General features: G+C 42.1%; 1 protein-coding gene across 3 annotated transcripts in view; it reads left to right on the top strand.

Moving 5' to 3' along the window:
• The window catches only part of RPAP1 (RNA polymerase II associated protein 1), a 251935-nt gene extending 231419 nt beyond the window's left edge, over positions 1-20516 (top strand). For all 3 annotated transcript variants that reach the window (XM_069208759.1, XM_069208760.1, XM_069208758.1), the window contains exons 22-25: positions 10404-11208; positions 13068-13244; positions 19303-19359; positions 19598-20516. In XM_069208759.1, coding sequence (XP_069064860.1) covers positions 10404-11208; positions 13068-13244; positions 19303-19359; positions 19598-19756 — 1198 coding nt within the window. In that variant the 3' untranslated portion in view covers positions 19757-20516. The remainder of the gene's footprint in view (positions 1-10403; positions 11209-13067; positions 13245-19302; positions 19360-19597) is intronic.
• Positions 20517-21018: the final 502 nt, after the last annotated feature.

Below are 21018 nucleotides of genomic sequence, written 5' to 3'. Positions count from 1 at the left end.
TGCACATCAGTAAACCCTAAAACCCCCTCAATGTCACTGTACTCCACGCATTCCTGAACCCTAAAAACACTAACCACCCTTACACTCCACCCATCCTTGACTCCTAAATACATCTCTTCACTCATTGACATAACCCTTCCCTTAATCCTCCATTTCCCATAAATTCCACCCAATTTTGATATAATTTTGGAGTTTTCTGTAAAATTATATTTCCTTTAAAATCTTTCCGTTAATTTTTGATATTTGTGTATTTGTGTATTTCCTTAAAATTGTCTTTCCTTCAAATTGGTTTTCCATAATTTAGTTAACTCCAATGTGGTTTCTCAGTTTTCTTTTTTCCATGAATTCACATACATCAGGTCCAGAGATCTCCAGTGGTGGCTGACGAACTGCAAATGTTTCAGTGGCAGACCCTTCTCCCTTCCCCAAACCGAGCTAGCTGTAGTGACAGATGCTTCACTTTTGGTATGGGGTGGCCATCTGGGAGAGGTGTAGATGAGAGGTCTTTGGTATCTGGCAGGGTCTGGGCTTCACATCAACCTGCTGGTACCTAAACTAAAACATTTTTTTTAAAATATATATCTTAAAAAGTTAAAAATACAGTGTGATACACTATGGGGGTTATTCCAACTTTGGAGGAGGTGGTAATCCGTCCCAAATGTGACGGATTTACCACCAGCCGTATTACGAGTTCCATAGGATATAATGGACTCGTAATACGGCTGGTGGTATATCCGTCACTTTACCGTCACTTTTGGGACGGATTACCACTTCCTCCAAAGTTGGAATAACCCCCTATATCTTACAAATATAGTGTACTACAGTATATTTTCTATTTTTAACAAGTTTAAATATTCACCAAAAACTCTATGGAGCAACACAGTAATTCCTATAAATTACCACACTACTTACAAAAATGTTTTTAAAAAGTGCATTTCTCCCTAAACTGCTGTAACAGTATATAGAAATTCATAAATGTATCTACCTATTACCACTTTAATAAAGTGGGAGTAGATAGTGGACAACAGTAAAACCTACTACTTACCTATATGTAAGACTGTAACCCTGTACGCAGCAAAATGCAGACTGCAGCCAAACTGTTCTAAAACCTACATGGCTGCCTTTTACCTTTGGTAACACAGCTATTAGCAAATCACATATTGACTTCTCATCCCCACGTACTGCGGTATACCATGGTACAATATATAGCAAGTTTTTTTTTTAACTTGTAAAATTAACGCTGTTTACACTATTCAAACATACTACTGAAAATTACTATTTACACCTCATAATGTATGTTCCTAACATATTTCATCTATGTCCGTTCAGACACTTACACGCTACCTCTGTTTCAATTACCCCAGTGTACTCTATTTGCACTCTACACCACTCCACTCTACACCATTAGACTTACCCACCACAATTCTACGCCACTCCACTCTATGCCACCCCACTCTGTGCCACTCCATTCTACACCACTCCACTCAGCGTCACTATACTCTATTCCACTCCTCCATACACTATTACACTGTGTGCCACTCCATTCTATGACACTCCGTGTAGGAAGCTGGCCATACATGTAGTGTACCAATATAGGGACACACCATGCTGTTAGTCCACATGACCCTTACACGGCTTAAATTAATAATCCCAAATGCTCTCTTTGTGGTAGTGTGGGCAAGCAGTTTAGGCTTATCCGAGGGTAGTGTTAAGCAATTGTTGAACACACAGAGTCAATAAATGAGACACCACACTCGAGAAGAAACCCAAGACCAATTTAGTAAAAAACCATAGATTTTTATATCAGTTTAAATACAGTGATCTTCAAGTCAAGATCAGGTAAGTACTTTTCGAGTTAGCAGTATTTAAAAATACAGAAAATACAGCTGTCAGATTTGAGGCATGAGCCTCGAACATGGCAATGTTACCCTACGGGAGGAACATGCACTTCTGAGGATCACTTGCAAATGACTCACAGGACTGTTCTTCTGGACTAAGGTAAGTAGGGACCAAGGTTCAAGAATGCACCAACAGTTTGGATTTACCTGCCCTGGTTTGTTCGGGTGCAGAGGTGCTTCCAACATTAGTAGCCTTGAACACTACCTGTTCAATCAGTGGGGAAAAGTACCTGTAAGAAAAAGGCTGCAAGTAGGGACTGTGGGACCAGTCCGGCAGAACTCAAAGAGGGGTTAGGCTCTTGACGGTCTCAGGACCACAGAGGCACCGTAGGTTTAGTACCCACGCATAGGTGTTTTCTCCTGTGGGTCTCTGAGTTTGAGGCTCTCACAGTTCTAGGTGTACCTGCAGAAGAGGGGAAAGGAACATACAAGACAATTTTTGGTGTGGAGCTGGCCTCTCTCAAAGTCCCACGTCGTGCAGGTTAGTTTTCTCGACAGTGGTGTTCAGACTGAACACAACAAGCCTTGATACATACAGCTGGTGACAGTGTCCCCAGGTATTGGTGCAGGTAGGCTGCGGGCAGGCCCAGCATCTCAAAGACTGGATGGGTCGACGGGCTGATGTCCTGGACACTCAGGATCCTCCTCCTGGTGGGTTGCTCCCTCTGTGGACCCGTTGGTCAGCAACACAGGGGACCTGGCAGTCGCAGCTGGTGCTGCTGATGCAGGGAAGTTGTTCCTTCACTCTAAAGGAGAAGCAGTCTGGTTGGCAAAGTGCTGGCAGGCCTCCAAGGCTTTGGGAGGGTGCACAGTGGCAGGATGAGTCAAATCCTTGCAATTGTCGGGACAGGAGCAGGTAGGCAGGGTTTAGCGCCAAAGTCCACAGCTAGTCCACAGTTCTTAAGCTGGCCTCCTCTTCTTTGTCCTTCCTGGGGGCCTCCTAAATATTGAACTAAGGGGAGTGTAGGGTAGTAGCAAATGGGCTACCTACCTCTGGGGCCCAGGAGTCAGATTAGCCATCAACTTGCAGGCCTGTTGCCCTTTTTACCTAGTAACCTTTTACCTATTTAGCATGCTCTGTTTTATTCCATTTATTTTGTTATTTCTTTTAGCACTTCTGCAGCTGCTTACATTTTATAAGAAATGTTTTACTTTGACTTATCAGTGTAATTCTGAAAAGGGGTCATTATCAGTGATGTATGTAGGTATTTGTCATAATGTCCCTTTTTCACTTATGTGTGACTGGAACATAATGTACACTTGTTAGGGAGTGTTCATGTAATTGCGGACACAAGTCAGCCACATTATCAGTTGTTTAGGAAAATACCTGTGTCAGGAATCCTACACTCGCTGTATAATTACACCTCATACGGGCAAGGTCATTATAGGGGTTCCTTTCATATGCCATCTATGCTGCACATCAACTTGCTGCAGAACTCAGCCTTTGTGTTTCCACGAAGTCTGATCTATAGACCTCATTCCAAGGTAACATGGGCTGGGGAGGCTCTTCTCATGGGCATAGTACTGGCTGATTCGGGTTTGTCACACCTAGCTCTTATTACAGTAGAAATTAGGAATTCTTTGCTAGGAATTTCATATCTTATGTTTTTTGCAATATGGTGGGGGGTTTTATATTCACAACTCTCATCTTCACGATTTTGCTTTTATTATTGCTCATGATCCTAATCATTGCAATTCATGCATTTTACTGTAGTCTGCAGTCTTTTCAATAAATATATTGCAATCTCTCCTGCATTTCCTTTATTGCCTGTGTGTATGTGTGATAACGAGAGGAAAAAGGTAATTTCCATTCCACGTAATTTCCGTTCCACCACGACTCCCATGAGAAGTCTCATCTAGAGTCCATGCGGAAGGCTGCGAGAAATCATCTTTACTGTCATAGTTTTTAGTGAGGTACTGCGTGTGAGCCGGGAGGGTTGGTCCGGCAGTTGTGACTTGTTGTAGGAGTGACTCAGATGACTACAAACAAAAGCACTGTCATCCCTAAAACAGCAATCTAGCTAAGGAGTGAGAGTCCAACTACGACACTCTACGTCACTCTACCCTACACCACTGCACTCTTTGCAACTCCACTCTATGCTATTCCACTGTACACCAGTCTATTCAACCACATCACTCTACTCCACCGTGCTGTTCACCACTCCATTGTACACTATTCCACTGTATTCCACTCCACTGTACGTCACTCCAGTCTCAACCACTACACTACACTCTATTTCAGTACACTGTATGCCAATCCACTCTACACTATTTCACCGTATGAAACTCCACTCTATGCTCTCCCACTCCACTCTGTGCCATTCTGCTGAACACCACTCCACTGTGCACTATTCCTATGTACCCAACTCCACGCCACCCCACTCCCCTCTACTCCACTCTACACTACTTCACTCTGCCATTCCACTCTGCACCACTCCAGTCTACACTACTCCACTGTACGTAAGTCCACTGTACACTATTCCACTGTGCACACTTCATTATATTTTATTCCACTCCACTCCACTCTGCTCTACTTTGCCCTCTTCTACTGTATGCCACTCTAGTGTACCTCACTCCACTGTATGCCACTCCACTCTATTCCGCTGTACAGTACTCCACTGTGCCCCACGCCACTGTACACCACCGCACTATATGCCAGTCCACTGTACGTTATTCCAATCTATGCCACTCCGATATATACTATTAGAGTGTACATCACTCCACTGTATGCCACTCCACTGAACACTGTTCAATTGTATTCCACTCCAGTCTACACCACTCATTGTACGCCAGTCCACTATACGCCACATTACTACACGCTATTCCACTCTACGCCACTCTACTCTGATCTTCTCTATGCTGTGCGACTGTGTGCCACTATAATGTACCTCACTCCACTGTACGCCGCTCCACTCTAAACCAGTGCACTCTATGCTACTCCACTGTCACTATTACACTCTACCGCATTCCATTCTATGCCACTCCACTGTATGCTGTTCTACTGTGCGCCACTCCATCTATGCCACTACACTACACTATACAAAACTCCACTGTTCGCTATTCCAGTGTATGCCACTCCAGTATACCCTATGCCACTGTACACAACTACACTCTATGCCACTTAACTCTACGCTATTTGGCTCAGTTACACTCCAATGTACGCCACTCCATTGTGCGCTATTCCATTGTACAGTACTCCACTGTACCCAACTGCACTGTCTGCCACTGCACTCTATGCCAATCCACTGTACGATATTACAATCTATGCCACTCTGGTGTATGCCACTACAGTGTATGCCACTCCTGTATGTCACTCCACTCTACTGTACACTATATCACTGTATGCCACTGCGGTCTGCACCACTCCACTGTACCCCACTCCACTATATGCTATTCCAATCTACACCACTCCACTCTAGGCTGTATTGCTGTGTTTCATTACAGTCTACGCTGCTACACTGAACACTATACAGTATTCCATTGTACGCAGCTACAGTCAACACCACTTAACACTACACTTTTCAACTGCCATTCCAGTGTACCCCACTCCGTATGCCACTCGTACACTCCTCCACTGTACCCCACCCTACTCTACACCACTCCACTGCATGCTGCGGCACTCTAAGCTACTCCACTGTACACTGTTACAATCTCACCACTTCAGTGTACGCCATTCCACTGTATGACACTCTACTGTACACTACTCTACCGTATGTCATTTCAGTGTTTGGTGCGCTATTCCACTGTATGCGACTCTACAACACTCCAGTATACACTGTTCCACTCTACCCCACTCCACGCCACTCCACTCTGCGCCACTCCCGGTATTGCTCTCCACTTTATGTATGCTATTTCACTGTATGCCAGGCTACTCTATGCCATTTCACTGTATGCTAATCCACTGTACGCCTCTCCCATCTACGACACTCCACTGTACCCTGCTCCACTCTACGTTAATCTACTGTATGCTATTCCACTGAATGCAACTTCAGTCTACGCCGCTCCACTCTATGCTATTTCACTCTACCCTACTCTATTGTCTGCAACTCCAATCTATGCCACTCAACTGTGAGCTACTCCACTCTGACAGTGCACTGCTCGCCACTCCAATTTATGCTGTTTCACTCTATGCCACTTCATTGTACACTATTCCAAATTATGGCACTCCACTGTATGCTAGTCCACTGTACCCCACTTTACTGTATACTATTCATCTCTACCTCACTCCACTGCACACCAGTCCAGTCAGTGACTTTTCACTATATGCAGCTCCACTGTATGTTACTCTACGTAACCCCACTATACACCACTGTATGCTATTCCATTGGACGCCATCCTACTCTTCACTACACCTCTGTACGACACTTTATTGTACGTTGCTTCACTCTACAACACTACTGCCTTCTACAAAACTGCACTTGACGATACTCTACTACACTCTGTGCCAGTGTCCGACACTGTACTAACTGTATGTCCCTACACAGCACTGCAGAACACTACTCCACTCTATGCCATTCTAAGACACTCTACTTAACTCTGTGCCATTCGACACTCCACTCCACAACAGTCAATGATAATCCACTGTACAACATGCCACTACAATCTACAGTACGCAACTCCACTATAAAACACACCACTCCACTATATAATGCTTTACTCAACTATACGCAATGCCACTCTACTCTATTCCACTCTACTGTATTCCACTGGACTGCTCAGTACGACAATGCCTTTTACTGTGCTCTGCGTCACTGCATTTATCACTCATATGGCACTCAACACTATGATTTGAAAAACATTTTTATTAAAATGTAAAACACATTTAGATTTATTGAAAAAACAGGTTGAAGCTAAGTTATAGTAAGGACAACTATTTATTCTTTATATATGAAACCAATTTAAACTGCAAACTGGAGAAATTATAAAGTTATAGTTGCAATTTAAGTTTCTAATTTGTGCCCCACTAGATTTATAATTTGCGCATCTCCTTTGATTTACTATAAGTCAGCCACTTCCATACATATTTTTCTTGCAGCAGTTGTCACACTTCATTAACTATAACTCACCACTCTACCATGCACGGTGTTATGTAATTTCAGAAGTCTTATTGTGACTGCTACAGCTTCACATGCTACAATATGAAATAGTATACCTAGTGCATCCTTAATGATCACATTAATTATTGTTTATGAAAAAAAAAGAATCTTTGTTTAAGGTTCTTAGAAATCTAGAGATGACAGAGGTGAACATTGATAGATGTAAAATCCAATCCTGATATTTCCAGTTATCGTATGCTTGACAAAACCGATGTGGTGACATTTGCAAAGGATTTAACTTTTCCTTTCTGCTCATGTACATCTCTAGAGCAGTTATTTTTTTTGTTTTTGATGTTCTGTGTTTTGGAGATACATGTGGAGGTTTTTCTCCAGCGTACTACCAAATTTGACTATGTCCAAAACCCACTTGTCGGAAGTGATGATCTACCAGTTTCTTAATTAATGAATCATTCTTCCTCCCACTGGCAGCTTGAGACGAGAAGATGTTGACCTTATAGAGTCAGGGTGTTCCACCTTAGCAGACATACTTTGATAACTGAGTCCTCTTCTTCATTGGAGTGGCCTACCTTGCTGACTACGCTGTTTCCGTGGCCTTGTTTTGTGGTAATAGTTGTTATAATGTTTGTATGGGCAAAAGTAGTTTCCCTTTTAGAACTTTCTCTGTCTCAAGGACGAGTATTGCATAAAGGCTGTGTAATTTGAAGAACACCAAGAAACCTTGGCTGTATCGGCAGTGGTCTTAATTGATTGAGGTGCGTCATCAATCTTCTTGCCGAAAATATTTCTGCCGAACAGCATATCCATTACCTTTAACAGCACCCCAGGCCTGAAAGAGGTACTCTTCGTCCAACCATAATTGTGCACCATAGTTGAGTTGCCTATTTAATCACATCCTTAGCCAAATCTGTTAAAGGAGATGGATCTTGTCCTCCATCACGAATAAGAGTATTTGTTTTCAACCTTTCCTGTTCTGATAACCTATCAATTAGAGGTACCAAATCACTCTAATTGCCCATCAAATCTCGCTACCATAGCTAGACAGCTTTGTTGAGGCAGCATTTAAATCTATGAAACATGCCAATGTTCGAGAAACTGAATTATAGGTAAGTAACTTTTATCCTTCCTGCTGGCATGTCCTCTACAAGTCTCCAATGATGTGCTAGAAGTCTTTGTTTTGATTTTTCCATGTGTTTTAATGGTACACTACCATTTCTATACCTTCTTCCTCCCCAATACAGCCATGAACCAAGCAGAGAAAAAAGGCATCTGTTTTTTTCTGGTATCATTTTGTACCCAACATACATCGAAACAGGATTGAGCTTCAAACCTGCCCTCATTTCTGCCTAAGGCGGTGCCCTAGTTTTGTCTCATTCTGTGTCTCTTCATCACCATGCCTGTCTAATGCTGAAAGTGTGCTATGTAGGGCAAATTACACAAAATCTACATGCGTACACCTGGAAAGCAGTGAATAGAACATTTAGGGTTTAGAAGAGAGCTCTGCCTTTAAGTGGCAAGACTCCTGCTCTGGAAACTCAGCTGTTCTGTGCCCCATTTAGAGGTGTGGATCTGCAGGGTTTTTGACAGTTGGGCGTCAACAGGCTCTACTGTTGGAAATCATTGACCCGACAGCCAAGAGTTTTTTCTTCCTCCGTCACATTGGCATGTAATGTACGACATTCCCAATAGAGAACAAACGCAGACAAAGCCAGTAGGTCTGGCTAGAGCAAGCTGGAGAAGTGGTTCTTATTTTCTATTTTTTATTGCAAGCATGTGGCATAAAAATAAAATATGCCACTACCCTTTCCATTGTGCCATGCATTTTAGTATTATTTGTGAGATAATAATAAATCACTACTTTTAGAAATATTCGAATTGCAGGGAGCTAGATAACATAACGTGTATTTGTAAAGCGCATTTTCACCCAGCAGGGTATCTTGCCGCTCCATAACAGATGTTTATTGTTACCCAACTCAATTAATTTTATCTCACCTCAGAAGGATGGAAGGCTGAGTGTACTTGCTGGGTTTTGAACCTGTGACCATGAGCTAGAAAACACAAGCCCCTGCAGTGGACGCATTAGTCTACTGAGCTACCAGACCCGGCCTTGCTACATTGTTAAAAGGTCGCTTTATAGCACCAAAAAGATCATTATAGCAACACCCAAATTGCGGACGAAATAGCCAGCATTTAAATGTAATATAATAGCAAATAAAAACACACTGTTTCTATTCGTTTTTTAACAGAAGAGTAAGAAATTATTTTTAGACGAATGTAACAATGTGCACAGGCATTGTGCAGTCACTCTCAATGAAGGGAACCAATAGGTACAGTGGGCGGGCCCATTTCCCCCATGGTGAATTCTGTGGTAGGTGGAAGCAAAATGTGAATGGCAAAGAGGTCAGTGAATGAAGCAGCTAACCTGCTAAGCTCCTCTATGTATATATATATTATTTTATATTAGTTTTATAGAAGAACAATAGTCTTGTGAGCTATCTAAAGCTGTCACAAAGGCCACATCTAAGCGGTGCACAAGCAGAAAAGTGCCTGTACACCAGGAGTGTTGTCTTATTGCATTTCCAAAACAACCCTTGTTTTGAAAAAGCAAAAAAGTGTCATGGCAACCCGCGGCCTGCTCGGCAATCAGATTTGCCCCTAATGCTCCCGCCACACTGACTCATGCATTGCTAAGAGGGAAATCATGCCATTCAAGTGAGTGTCTCTTCATGCGCTGGGATGCCTTTCACTGGGGTGGCAGAGGTGAGGTGCTCTGCCGTTCCACAAGTGAGTGGTCCACCTGCCAGTTTCCACATAAGGCCCTAAACCTTTGAAAATGTTTGTCATGTTTGGCTTTAATTCTTTTGACAAGTAGTAATTTTTTAGGTGGCTTGTGCATTGCATCTCCCTCTGCTGTGTTTTCCCTACCCAGGCAGTCTCTGAAGGTGTAAAGACTCTTTGTGATATAAAACTGCCGGTGATCTGTTACTCAGCCCCCTGTGTCGACCACAGCAAGGCCCTTCTTTAATTTCTGAGGCTGTAATTGACTCAACAGTCATCTTCAGTGTTGTCTCTAACACATTTTGTATTTAATATCAGCACAATCCTTCCCTGATTAGCATTGCTTTGTAAAACATACCACTCAAGGTTGCCTATCGTTGGTTCACAAATGTAGGCATGCCACACTTTCTGGATATCCCGTAGATTAATGTAATAAAATAATTGCATATTCTTAAATCTAGCATGGCACTCCTTGTGGACAGACATTGGGACCCACCAGAATCTGTCTTTGAGGGTGTACATAGCCATTAACACATACATTGATGAGACACTCCTTCAGTTGCATTTAATCCTGGATAGTTTCCTTCCTTTAATATATCATGGAGATAGAGACATTATTTTATTTAAAAAATCCATATCTAATGATTGTTTTCTTACCTCTGTGATATTCCAGAGAAGGAAAAGCAGGTGGTCCTGAAGCAGCAGACTTGTCCGACATTCTGCATATCCATCAAGGAGCGAAGTCAGCACCACCCGGTTCTGCGGCATCAGCCTCACCAAATCCGAGTCGAGGAGGTCTTCTGAAAGAGGCTTACCAGCAGCTTCCCTCCATCCGTGCTTGCTACCTTTCTCATTTTTCGCACTTAGAACTAGCTCTGAGCCGGTCACAGGCTGCTTACAGAGGACAAACTCATCTCATCCAGTCCATGCTACTTCCTGAGGTCAAAGGTCCCAGCCTGCCTTCTGACTGGCCATTTCTTCCCCTGATCCTTCTTTATAACAAAGTAGCCAATGCTGAGACACGAGGTACTATGCTCAACTCGCTTCCACCTGATTTGGTGAACACAGTGACTAGAAACCTGCAGTGGGTTTTGCTTCTGGAAACCTGGCGTGTTGGAGTCCTTCATGATATTCCTGCAGCTGCCAAACTGGCTCGACTTGCCTGTGTTTTTCTTACAGGTGGGGACCTGTTCCTAGAGGGACCTGTTCATTGCTACACAGCTGCACTTCTCTCCTTGTACTGTCAGCCGAAGGCGCTCGATGCCCTAGAGTTGGACATACCTCTTCCTGGCCTGTTTTCATTCTATGACCTGTACGCCAACATCTTAGAACAATTTGAAGCTGTCTCTTTTGGGGATCCCCTTTTTGGAGCTTTTGTACTTATACCCCTCCAGAGACGATTCAGTGTCCAGCTGCGTCGGTCAGTGTTTGGGGAGCACGTCAGCACCTTACGATCGCTTGGAATTCCACTGAAAGAGGTAAGATGTTTTTTACAGAGCGGCTTGACTGAGAAATTAATCTGTTGAATACTGCAGGTTCATTGCATCCATTGCTGGCGGAAGGGATGAAAGTTTATTTGCATTCATTAGGAAAAGTAATTCAGTATTGATGTGATTAACATGCAAGAACCTTCTGATGTAGCATGCCAATATGAATGGTTTGGCCCACTTGCATTAAATTATGACTGCCCTTTTTAATGGTTGGCCCACTAAGAAGTCAGTACTATACAGCATCCTGTTGTAATCTCCATTTGAAATATGGTAGCATTTTTAAATGTGCTCATCCCCGCTACATTTGAATGTCATACGCAGAAACATTATCATCTCTTATAGTACTTTCAAATGATGGATATAAAGACACATATAAGAATTGAAATACATTTATTGTTGGTGATCACTGATTTAAAGGACTACAGTTCGCAGTCACACCCTGTTCGAATATATAATTAAGACCTATCTTTGTTCTTCCAATGCTCTATTTTAGTATTTGATTTAAATTTTGTTGGTCATATTTTCCTAGCTTTTATTGTTGGTATGAAATTTAGTAACATCACTGTAATGGAACTTTGAACCTTGATTCCTAAAGGAAATAAAAAATGGCATGTATTTTCTTTTGCGCTATCTACATGTTATCTCACGATAGAGTGTAATGACACCCCTCGTGTTTCATTAATACACTGGGATAATACAAGCACACAATGTCTGTTTTTTGCAACCAAACAATTAGGGTCTCATTTTGATTTTTGCGAAACCTACCAGCATGCCATGCAGGTGGCACCCTTGCTTTCATCTATAGAGCACCCTGCGTCATAATGTGATATACACATTTTTCTGGCTAAAATGTCGCCCACAGTGTTGCTGGGGCACGTAAGGCAGAGCTGAGTATTGTGCAGACCACCATATTGAAGTAGCCCGCTCAATGATCTTTGTTTGCTCTGCACAGTGAAACCCTGGAATTGCCAGGCTTGCCCTGTCGGAAGCTTGGTGCTCTACTCACCACTGAATGGGACATGGAACCACAAGTTTACAGCAGGGCGTCCACTGTGCCAAGTTTTAAATGGGACCCTTAACGTGCTACTGAGGTCGACATATTACCCCTTAGCACAGCTGATAATTAAGGCTCCCACTTTCCCGTTTTTGCAGATTTTTACATCTAAATACAGACAGAAAACAATGTGTTTCCTGTCTGTATTTATATTTAAAAGTGGAAAAATACTGATAATTTTGCTTCTTGTGAGTGACTCGCCTTGCTATCTTTGGAGAATTCCACCCCAACAGCTGCCCAGACAGCATGGGGAGTTAAAAACAGGATGGGAAATCCTTTCAATATAAGCCTATTTTAACCTATATATGAATTATAATGATAATCTTTACCTGTGGGTGTAATGTTTTTTTTTTATATTTGATTGCTTAATTTACTAAAACGCAACAGACATCAAAGTATGAGCGCATGTCCTCAGTTAAATAAATGTGAAAATTTAGCATTTTATGACACCATTTATTCTCAAAACACAAAAACAAATCGATAAATACCAGTAAGATGACCAAAAAATAAATATGGATAAATACAGGCGGAAATACTAAAAAAAATAAATACCATAAAAGCGGGTGCCCTACTGATGATTAAGCAGTAAATGTAAAGTTTATAGCAGATAGCTAATGACTAGTAATAAATGATTACTATGTTAGTTTGTTTACAATGGCAAGCCAGTATAGTCAATGTACTAATTGGTTTACAGTAAAGAAAAGGAAGTGTTTAAAGGTGGCTTTGGGGGAAGTGGATGCCTTTTATCTGTTTCAACTAATCTGTAATCAAGGAAATTTGTCTTATCTCTTAGTGTCCCATCCCACTGGAGCGATACACCTCACCTCCAGAGAACTGTCTTGACCTGTTAAGGCTTTATTTTCGAACATTGATGACTGGTGCTCTGCGACAGAGCTGGTGCCCAATCCTCTATGCTATTGCTGTGGCCCATATGAACAGCTTCATCTTCTCGCAGGACCCAGTAGCAAAGGTAACTGGTACATTTCTTTGGCCTGGGTAGAAAAGTTTGAAAGCTCTCATTTTTCCCAAATAGTAAAGTATTGAACATTAAGTTAGTTGCATTTTTAACAAGTGTTGGCAGAGCCAATCAGTCTGGTGCTGGTTGTTATCAGCCATCTAGCTTTGCCAAAGCTTGTTTTGCCATGACTTTTTAGGTTGAGCATAGCAGCGCACAAGCACTGCTTTTCCGACGTGTTGGTATGTATCTGGGGTTTTAACCACGCCCATTACTACCACTTGTTCATGGAATTGCCCTTCAAAAATCCTTTGATGACATTGGTAAATGGTTTACTTTTGTCTCTCCTTGGGGAGGATTTGTTACCCCCTTGGCCATCTCCCCTTTGCTAATTGCACTTTTGCCAATAAGTTTGACTGCGAGCGAACTTCTTTTTCCTTTTGTGTCTCTCCTTCACGCTCATGGTGGCTGTGGCACTGTGAATCAGCTCGCTTATGTTAAACTGTTTTACTTTTCACTTTCAATTTATGTGGCAAGAAAAGTCCGGTTATGAGTTTACAATGCTAATAGCTTTAACTCGAGCAAATGCAAGACCCATAGCATTGCAAATGCTTGTTTTCTATCATCTTTGTGGGAGCTGCCTGGCCGTTGCCAAAAAATAATGGAAAAAGCTAAAATATTATTTTGGTCACAGAAAGCATTCTTTGCCATAGCAATCTCTGGCACTGAAAGGAACTACTACTTTGAGTATGTGTGTCTTGTGAAATAGTGGGATTCTGTCATTCACAGTGCCCGATTGCCCCATGCCGTATGCTGTAGTTGGTGGAACTAAATGTGAATGACACAACAGAATGGATGAAGATGGCTGGCTGAAAACCCCTACATAACTAAACATATTATTTATATGATTTTACTGAAATCAAAAGGTCTAGGCTAACACCAAATCTAACAGTGGAAGAGCAAAAATCAGAAAAGGAAACAGAAAAGGAAACAACACTGAGGTAGTCTGTTTTTTTCTGTTTCTTGCTTAATATGAGCAGGGTGATGATGCATAGAAACAGGAGGATGTTAGGAGATGTAAGGCAATAGGGAAAGAGATTTTAAAAATATTTAAAGCACACGCACTGGTAAGAGACTGGACAAGAGGTGAAGTAGCAGTAATAAAGGTTGGCCAGAGAATGACCCAAGAGCACGAGAGAAACGAAGTTCAGCGGAAGGTGTGGAAAAAATAGTTTGAGGCTGCCCGTTTCAGGGATAACAAGCTGACAAATCTGAAAACCATTTCAGTAGAAAGATCAGGCAGAACTAGTCTCAGAATATAAAACAGCATTTTCTTCAGGTCTGATTCCTCACACTCATGGCACTCCTAGAGCCTCGGTCTCAAGAAAGGGCCGCAAGACAGCGAAAGAAAGAGAAAGAGAAAAAAAAACACAGATCGCACGACTAAAAAAAACAACAACAAAAAAAACGTTCTCTTTTCCTTCCCTGGTCCCCCTTCCCTCCCTCGTTCCCCCCACTAAGTCTTATCATTATTTTTTCTTTAATCGTTCTAAGAAGCTCTTTGCTTCCTGAGTCCCCTGAAAGATGTGTGCTTTGCCTTTATGGAACACTTTTAGTTTAGCTAGTTGTACAATGCCTGCTGGAGCACCCAGCCTCTTAAACTTGTCGATCATTCCAACAAATTTGCTGCGCTTGTGGGCAGCTGCAATAGACATATCAGTAAACACACGGAAGCTGTCGTCGAAATTTAAATTCCTCATTTTTGAAGCTTGAGAAAGGATTTGCTCCTTTATCCTTTAGTCACCAAAATTGACCAAAATAGTACGGGGATACTTTGAATTCACAGAACCGTAAATGGTATCCTGTATGCCCGCATAATTGAGAGATCTTCTTCAGTTCTTGCTTTGTCCGGAAGGATACACTTGTGAATAAGATCCAAGACTACCTTGGTCACCGAGGACGCAGCTTCAATTTCTTCGGGGACCCCCACAAACCTAAGGTTCGAACGCTGAGACCTGTTTTCCATCTCATCCAGCTTTAATTGGAGTTCCTCGAGTTCCGACTGGACCTGAGATGATGCAGACTCAAGTTTCTTTTCAGCATCCTTTATATCTGAAACCCTCTGCTCCACTTGGGGAACACGGGTAGAGAGACGAGTAAGATGAGTGTTTAATTGACTGAGCTGGTCCTTAGTATCTCTGCGGGCCTCCCCCTGGGATAGTTTTATTGCTTGTAACTCCTCAAGAATCTAACCCATCAGCTCCTCCATCGATGCAATGGCTGTTGTGGTTTGCGAGAGAGTGTTAGTTTTAGTGTTAGAATTAGATAATATTGAGTCAGAGATGGCCGGGCAAGGACCTCCTGAGATGGAATATGAGTTAGACAGGGAGCAACCTGGCGCCTATTTCGATTTCTTTATTAGGTGAGATTGCTCTTATTTCCCCTCCCTCTTCCATTGCCTCTGTTGTCTCTTTAGGGCTACTACTAAAAGTAGAGAACAAAGGATAGGCAGGTTTCTCCTTAGACTGGAGGGCAGGTAAAGATAGAGTGAGGGGGTGGGAATACTGGGTACAACTGGATCAAACGAGGACATAAGAGGCTCGCTGGTCAGATTATTTAACAAAATAACGGAGGTCTGAGAGGGTAGTTCTGCAGATTACGTTGATCGTACAGTCACTTGCTCTTGACCCTCTGACAAGCTGGGCCCCAATGGTGGAGTCTGGGCTGGAGAGGCAGGTATATGGATTCGCTCATGGCACAGTTCTTGGCGCTCAGAGCTCAGTGTTTGCTTTCGCATAGCAGGAGTCAGAATGAGAGGCCTGGATTTGGCTCTTCGGGATTTTCCCCGCTGTGCGTATCTTATATCCAGAATCGCGAGCCATGCGTTTCATTGTAAAAAAAAAACAAAAGCAAAATCCAGGGGAGTTTGGGTATGTGGGGGGTGGGGGGGGGGGGGGAGTGTTTGGGGGTGAGGGGTGCTGCACAGTATGGTGGGGTCATGACGGGTGGGGCCTGCTGGGGAATGGGGGGAAGTTATCTTCCTTCTGGAAGAGGGGGGTTTGCACCAGGTGGGGGGAAAAGAGCAGGTGACATAACAGACTCCAAATCAAAAATAAATTCTGTTCAGAGAGCTTGTGTGGGAGTTGCCCATGATTTTGGTATAGGATGACGGCATTTGGTAAAGGGGGGCTGGGGTGGGTGAACTGAGAGTTGTGTCTTTCAATATTAACAGCGCTAACAATCATGTTAAGTTTGTTGCTATACTCAACTGGCTCAGGACCTCACAATCACAGATTTTTCTCTTGCAGGAAACGCATTTAAAATGCCAGAATAAGCTCCCAAAACTTCCCAATTTTATTGCTCCGGCATACCATGCTTCGGCCAATGCCGCTGTTCATGGGGTCGCTATTTTAGAGTCCACAGATTTCTCTGGAAAGGGTTACCAGATACATAGAGACCCGCAGGCACGGTGGGTTGTAATCAGTACTCTTATTTCGAATAATCAAATCCATTTTGCAAGTTTTTATGCCCCACTAGAAGACGATCCAAGCCCACTTCAGAGTCTTTACAAGGTATTGAGCGTACTCCCCGGCCTCTTAATCATAGGTGGCGATTTTAATGTTATTCCAGATATCAAAAATGTATTCTCATTCAAGTCCAACTAATGTTCAGCAGATCAATCAATATCTTTATTCAGTAACTTTGCCCTGTCTAGATGCTTCTTCGAGGGAAAAACTTGTATCTCCGATCTAACTTCTAGAAGACAATGAGGCAATTACGGCAGCATTGAATAGGAAGGCCTGTGGAGAGGACGGTCTTCTGGTAGAAGTCTACAAAATGTTTGCAGACCAAATTACTGTGTGCCTGGTTGTTCTTTTCAATAATATTCTTCAGGGGGAAGATATACCTGCAACCTTTACAAGAGCCACTCTGATCAGTTTCTTAAAACAAGACCGGCCACCTGAGAAACTGGATCCTTACCGTCCGATCAGCCTATTAAATTTTGTTTATAAGTTCCTAGCAACGATACAGGCACAAAGATTGACTTCAGTAGCGCAAGATCTTATCCATGAAGTTCAGTGTGGCTTTCTTCCGGGTAGGCTGTTAGCAACAAATACCAACTTTTTAATTCAGGCGATAGATTATTATTCTCATAACAACAAACCAGTGGCTATCATAATGTTGGATGCAGAGAAAGCCTTGGATTTAGTACAATGGGAGGTGCTTTTTGAAATCCTAGCAAAGTTTACGTTTCCTGGACAATTCATTCAGATTTTGCGTAAACTATGCCCCTACCTTTAGGAAAGTGCAACATTTATTACAGAAATGGCAAGCTTCTGCTTTATCTATTATCGGTTGTGTGGCTCTTGTCAATATGATGATTCTTCCTCTTCTTCTGTTCATCTTTTCTTGCATGATTATTAAAATCCACCAAAAATTCTTTAAACAACTCGATGCAATATTACAACAGTTTATTTGGGCCAACAAAAAACCTAGGGCACAGTTGAAGATTCTGTCCCTCTCAGTCGAGGATGGAGGACTAGCTCTTCCATATTTTAGGAGATACTATGATTTTGCACTTATGGATTGGGTGTCTACAGCAGCCTTATCCCCTAATCTTAGTTTCTACTTAAAATCTATGATAGTGGAGAATGGATGCCCACTAGCACCTTCCGTGACTACCTAAACGCACTAGATACAACGTCCTACATTAATTTATGCTAGACTTCTTCAATTTTGGGACAAATACCAAATTCCCAGGTTTTATCCAGAATTGTCATTGACCCAATCAGGAATGATGGGTCTAAATCTGATTCCTTTGCCTTTAAATCAATAGTCAAATTTGGGGTTTACCAGATATTCTGACTTCTTAGTAGGTAATCAAGTCAAGACCTGGGATCAATGTCAGGCTGAAGTGCCTATTCCAGACTCTCTAAAATATTCCTACCTTCCGATTCGGCATTTCCAGCTCCCTTATACACCTTTAGTAGACTCATCCTCTTCTCCTATCACCCAGGCACTGTATGGGAACCAGAAGGGGATCGGTAATTGGTATCAGATCCTTAATCCCCAGGGAACATCGCAAATACTTCCTTGTTTTTTAACGAAGATCGAAAGTACTAACGGGTGCAAAATTGAGTTAAAAATGTGGAGAAATCTTATTAGCATATCTCATAAGGCAATCCGGGGGGGTAATTTTAAAAGAATGGCCTTCTTTACGAAATGGATGCTATATCTTACTCCAGCACAAATCAAAAAAGCGTTCCCGACTACTTCAGGCTCTTGTCCCCGATGCAGTAGCAATCCTGGGGATTGGCTTCAGATGTGCTTTACCTGTCCCATACTTATGGAATTTTGGGATAGAGTCTTTTCGTGGACCAATAGGAAGATACGGTGTGTTCTTATTCCAGATGCCCCGGGTGCCTTGTTTGGAATTTCGGGTCATTCTGAATTAATGATGCAGGCCAAGCAGTTACTATTTATTGCATCATTGATTGCAAAATATCAAATTTTACAAGCTTGGAAATCACCCTTTCTCCCTACATATAAGGCTTGGGAGGCAAAAATGAATGTGGTACGGTTTAGGAAAGGTTATACGCACAAAGAATAGGTGCAGGCTGCAAGTTCGAGGGTGTTTGGGGACCGACCTTTGAAGTAGAGGACGCACTTATGATCTCATAAGACCTGACATGTATTGTTACAGCTGCCGCCGTAGCTGAATACTGCATCAACAAAGTTTTGGATGGCGAATTGTAATTCTATGCAAAGCCCCTTGTCAATTTCTTAAGATTTGCATCTGCTCAATTAAAAAAAAAAAAAAAAATTCTGATTCCTCAGTACGTGTATTTCTTAGACTGACTAGTTGCTGTTGCCAATTTATTCAACAAGACCAAGATCATTAATCTTGTAGAATTTCGCAGTTGGTTTGTAATCATCTGTGACATCCAGTGGCTTTAGCAATGGATCCTGACGGAGTGATCGAACTTGTAACTATAGCTCCGCAACTTTTTACTCTTTACTACAGAGAAGGCTATTAATTCATATAATTTATACAATGCGCTTCTCTTTTCAGGAGGTGGACGCTGCTCGTAAGAGTATGTTGAGGAAGACTTGGCTACTTACAGATGAGGTATGTCCATAATGACCAACACATTGTGAAAATGAAGATCTTAAAAGGTACCAACTGTGTTTAGATGTGCATGTGGGGTGTGTTAGGAGCATCATTAACCAATCAACGGTATACTGTGGACATCACCAGTGATTGACATCCTAATCCAGAAACTGACTGGGATAAAGCCAGTATTGAGGGATCTCCCAAATGGCTGTAAAGGGTTAAAATGTCTTTCTTTTCTTTTCACTTTGTGCAGGTTTTGAAAAGACATCTGCTCTACTTCAAGCTTCCCAATATTGAGTCTCCTCTGGGCTTTGATCTTTTTGAACAGCTTCCGCCTCTGAGGCAAAAATACCTAGAGTCAGTGACACAGAAGAAGGTGCTTCAGCCGAACAAGGAACAGACAAGCCCCTAGTATCATATACCGCCTCACAGACCAGGGTGGCAGCACAAAACATTGCCTGCAGGGCAGATGGTTTCTTCGGCACCCCACGGATAGAGCTAAAGAGATCTGGCTTTTCTTGAGCCTCTTGTGTTTCTGTGATAGATGTGAAGCATTGAAATCACCACCCAAATTAAGCCTAGGAAGGTCTAACGTTTTGCACAGAACTGCTTACCATTCTCTACTCCCTGTTACTGAGGTGACAGATGCTTGCTGAAGCATGAGCTATGAAGCTTTTACTCAACTCATTTAGATAACAGGAATGCCCAAAATGTGTAAATGATGTTTTCTACAGTTTATAATTGCCCACAAATTGTATTACCACTGGACACATAAAATACCAACCTTTGGAATAAACAAGGAAAAAAGAGGTTCCTGCTCGTCAACACAAGATGCGACATGTATAGCATTCTGAAAACTGCAGTGAATACACTTTTCATCCCTGAGTGTGCAGATGGAAAGTCTTTGACACAGCATGTGACATGCTTCTGTGTTCATGACTGGCAGATCTTTCGCCTTGATCTTTTTTAGAATGTTAGTCAAGTGCTGACTCTAACAGTGGCTGGACATACCCAAATAATGTCAAAATAGAACAGTTTGTGGTTTTGTATTTTTTGCTTTTTATTATGAGTGCTATAGTTCTGATCAAACCAACAGCATCATTGTTAAAACTTCAAACTTGCAGTATGCTGTCAATAATGTAATAAAAAAATGTTTTAGTGTTTTCTGATTACTTTACTTTGTTTGGTTAATTTATATATAAATAAGGCTACTTGTTTGCCATCTCACTAAATTACACCTTCATTAGTTTCTATTTTTGTATTTATTTACCTGTATTTCCCCACACTAAATCCATATTAAGCTGAAATCTGAAATCATTACCCCATTGCGCTTTATTTTGTGAGTCATCTGGTAAGTAGAGTAGCACTCTTTTATGTATGTGTCCATCTTTAGTTGCAGTGATTAGATGTCATGGGCCTCAGTGTTTTTCTTGTTTTCATACCCTGATAAAAACGTTTTTTTGCATCTGCTGCCTCAACTTCAACAGCATCCCATACTATAAGTTGTTGTTACTGTTCGAAGGTGGATGCAGTTGAACGTCCGCAAGTTGAATGGAAGTAAATCAGAGGTGCTTGTCATAAGAGGTAGGACTCTTCGGCTCCCTGGCCATTAGCTTGAGGCACTGGGGCCTGCTTTAGCCCCTGTTCCTGCACAAAGAAACCCAGGATTGTAAG

The sequence above is a fragment of the Pleurodeles waltl genome, chromosome 9, assembly GCF_031143425.1.
Source record: "Pleurodeles waltl isolate 20211129_DDA chromosome 9, aPleWal1.hap1.20221129, whole genome shotgun sequence".
Classification (NCBI taxonomy): Eukaryota; Metazoa; Chordata; class Amphibia; order Caudata; family Salamandridae; genus Pleurodeles; species Pleurodeles waltl.
This window is presented reverse-complemented; position numbering and strand designations above follow the sequence as displayed.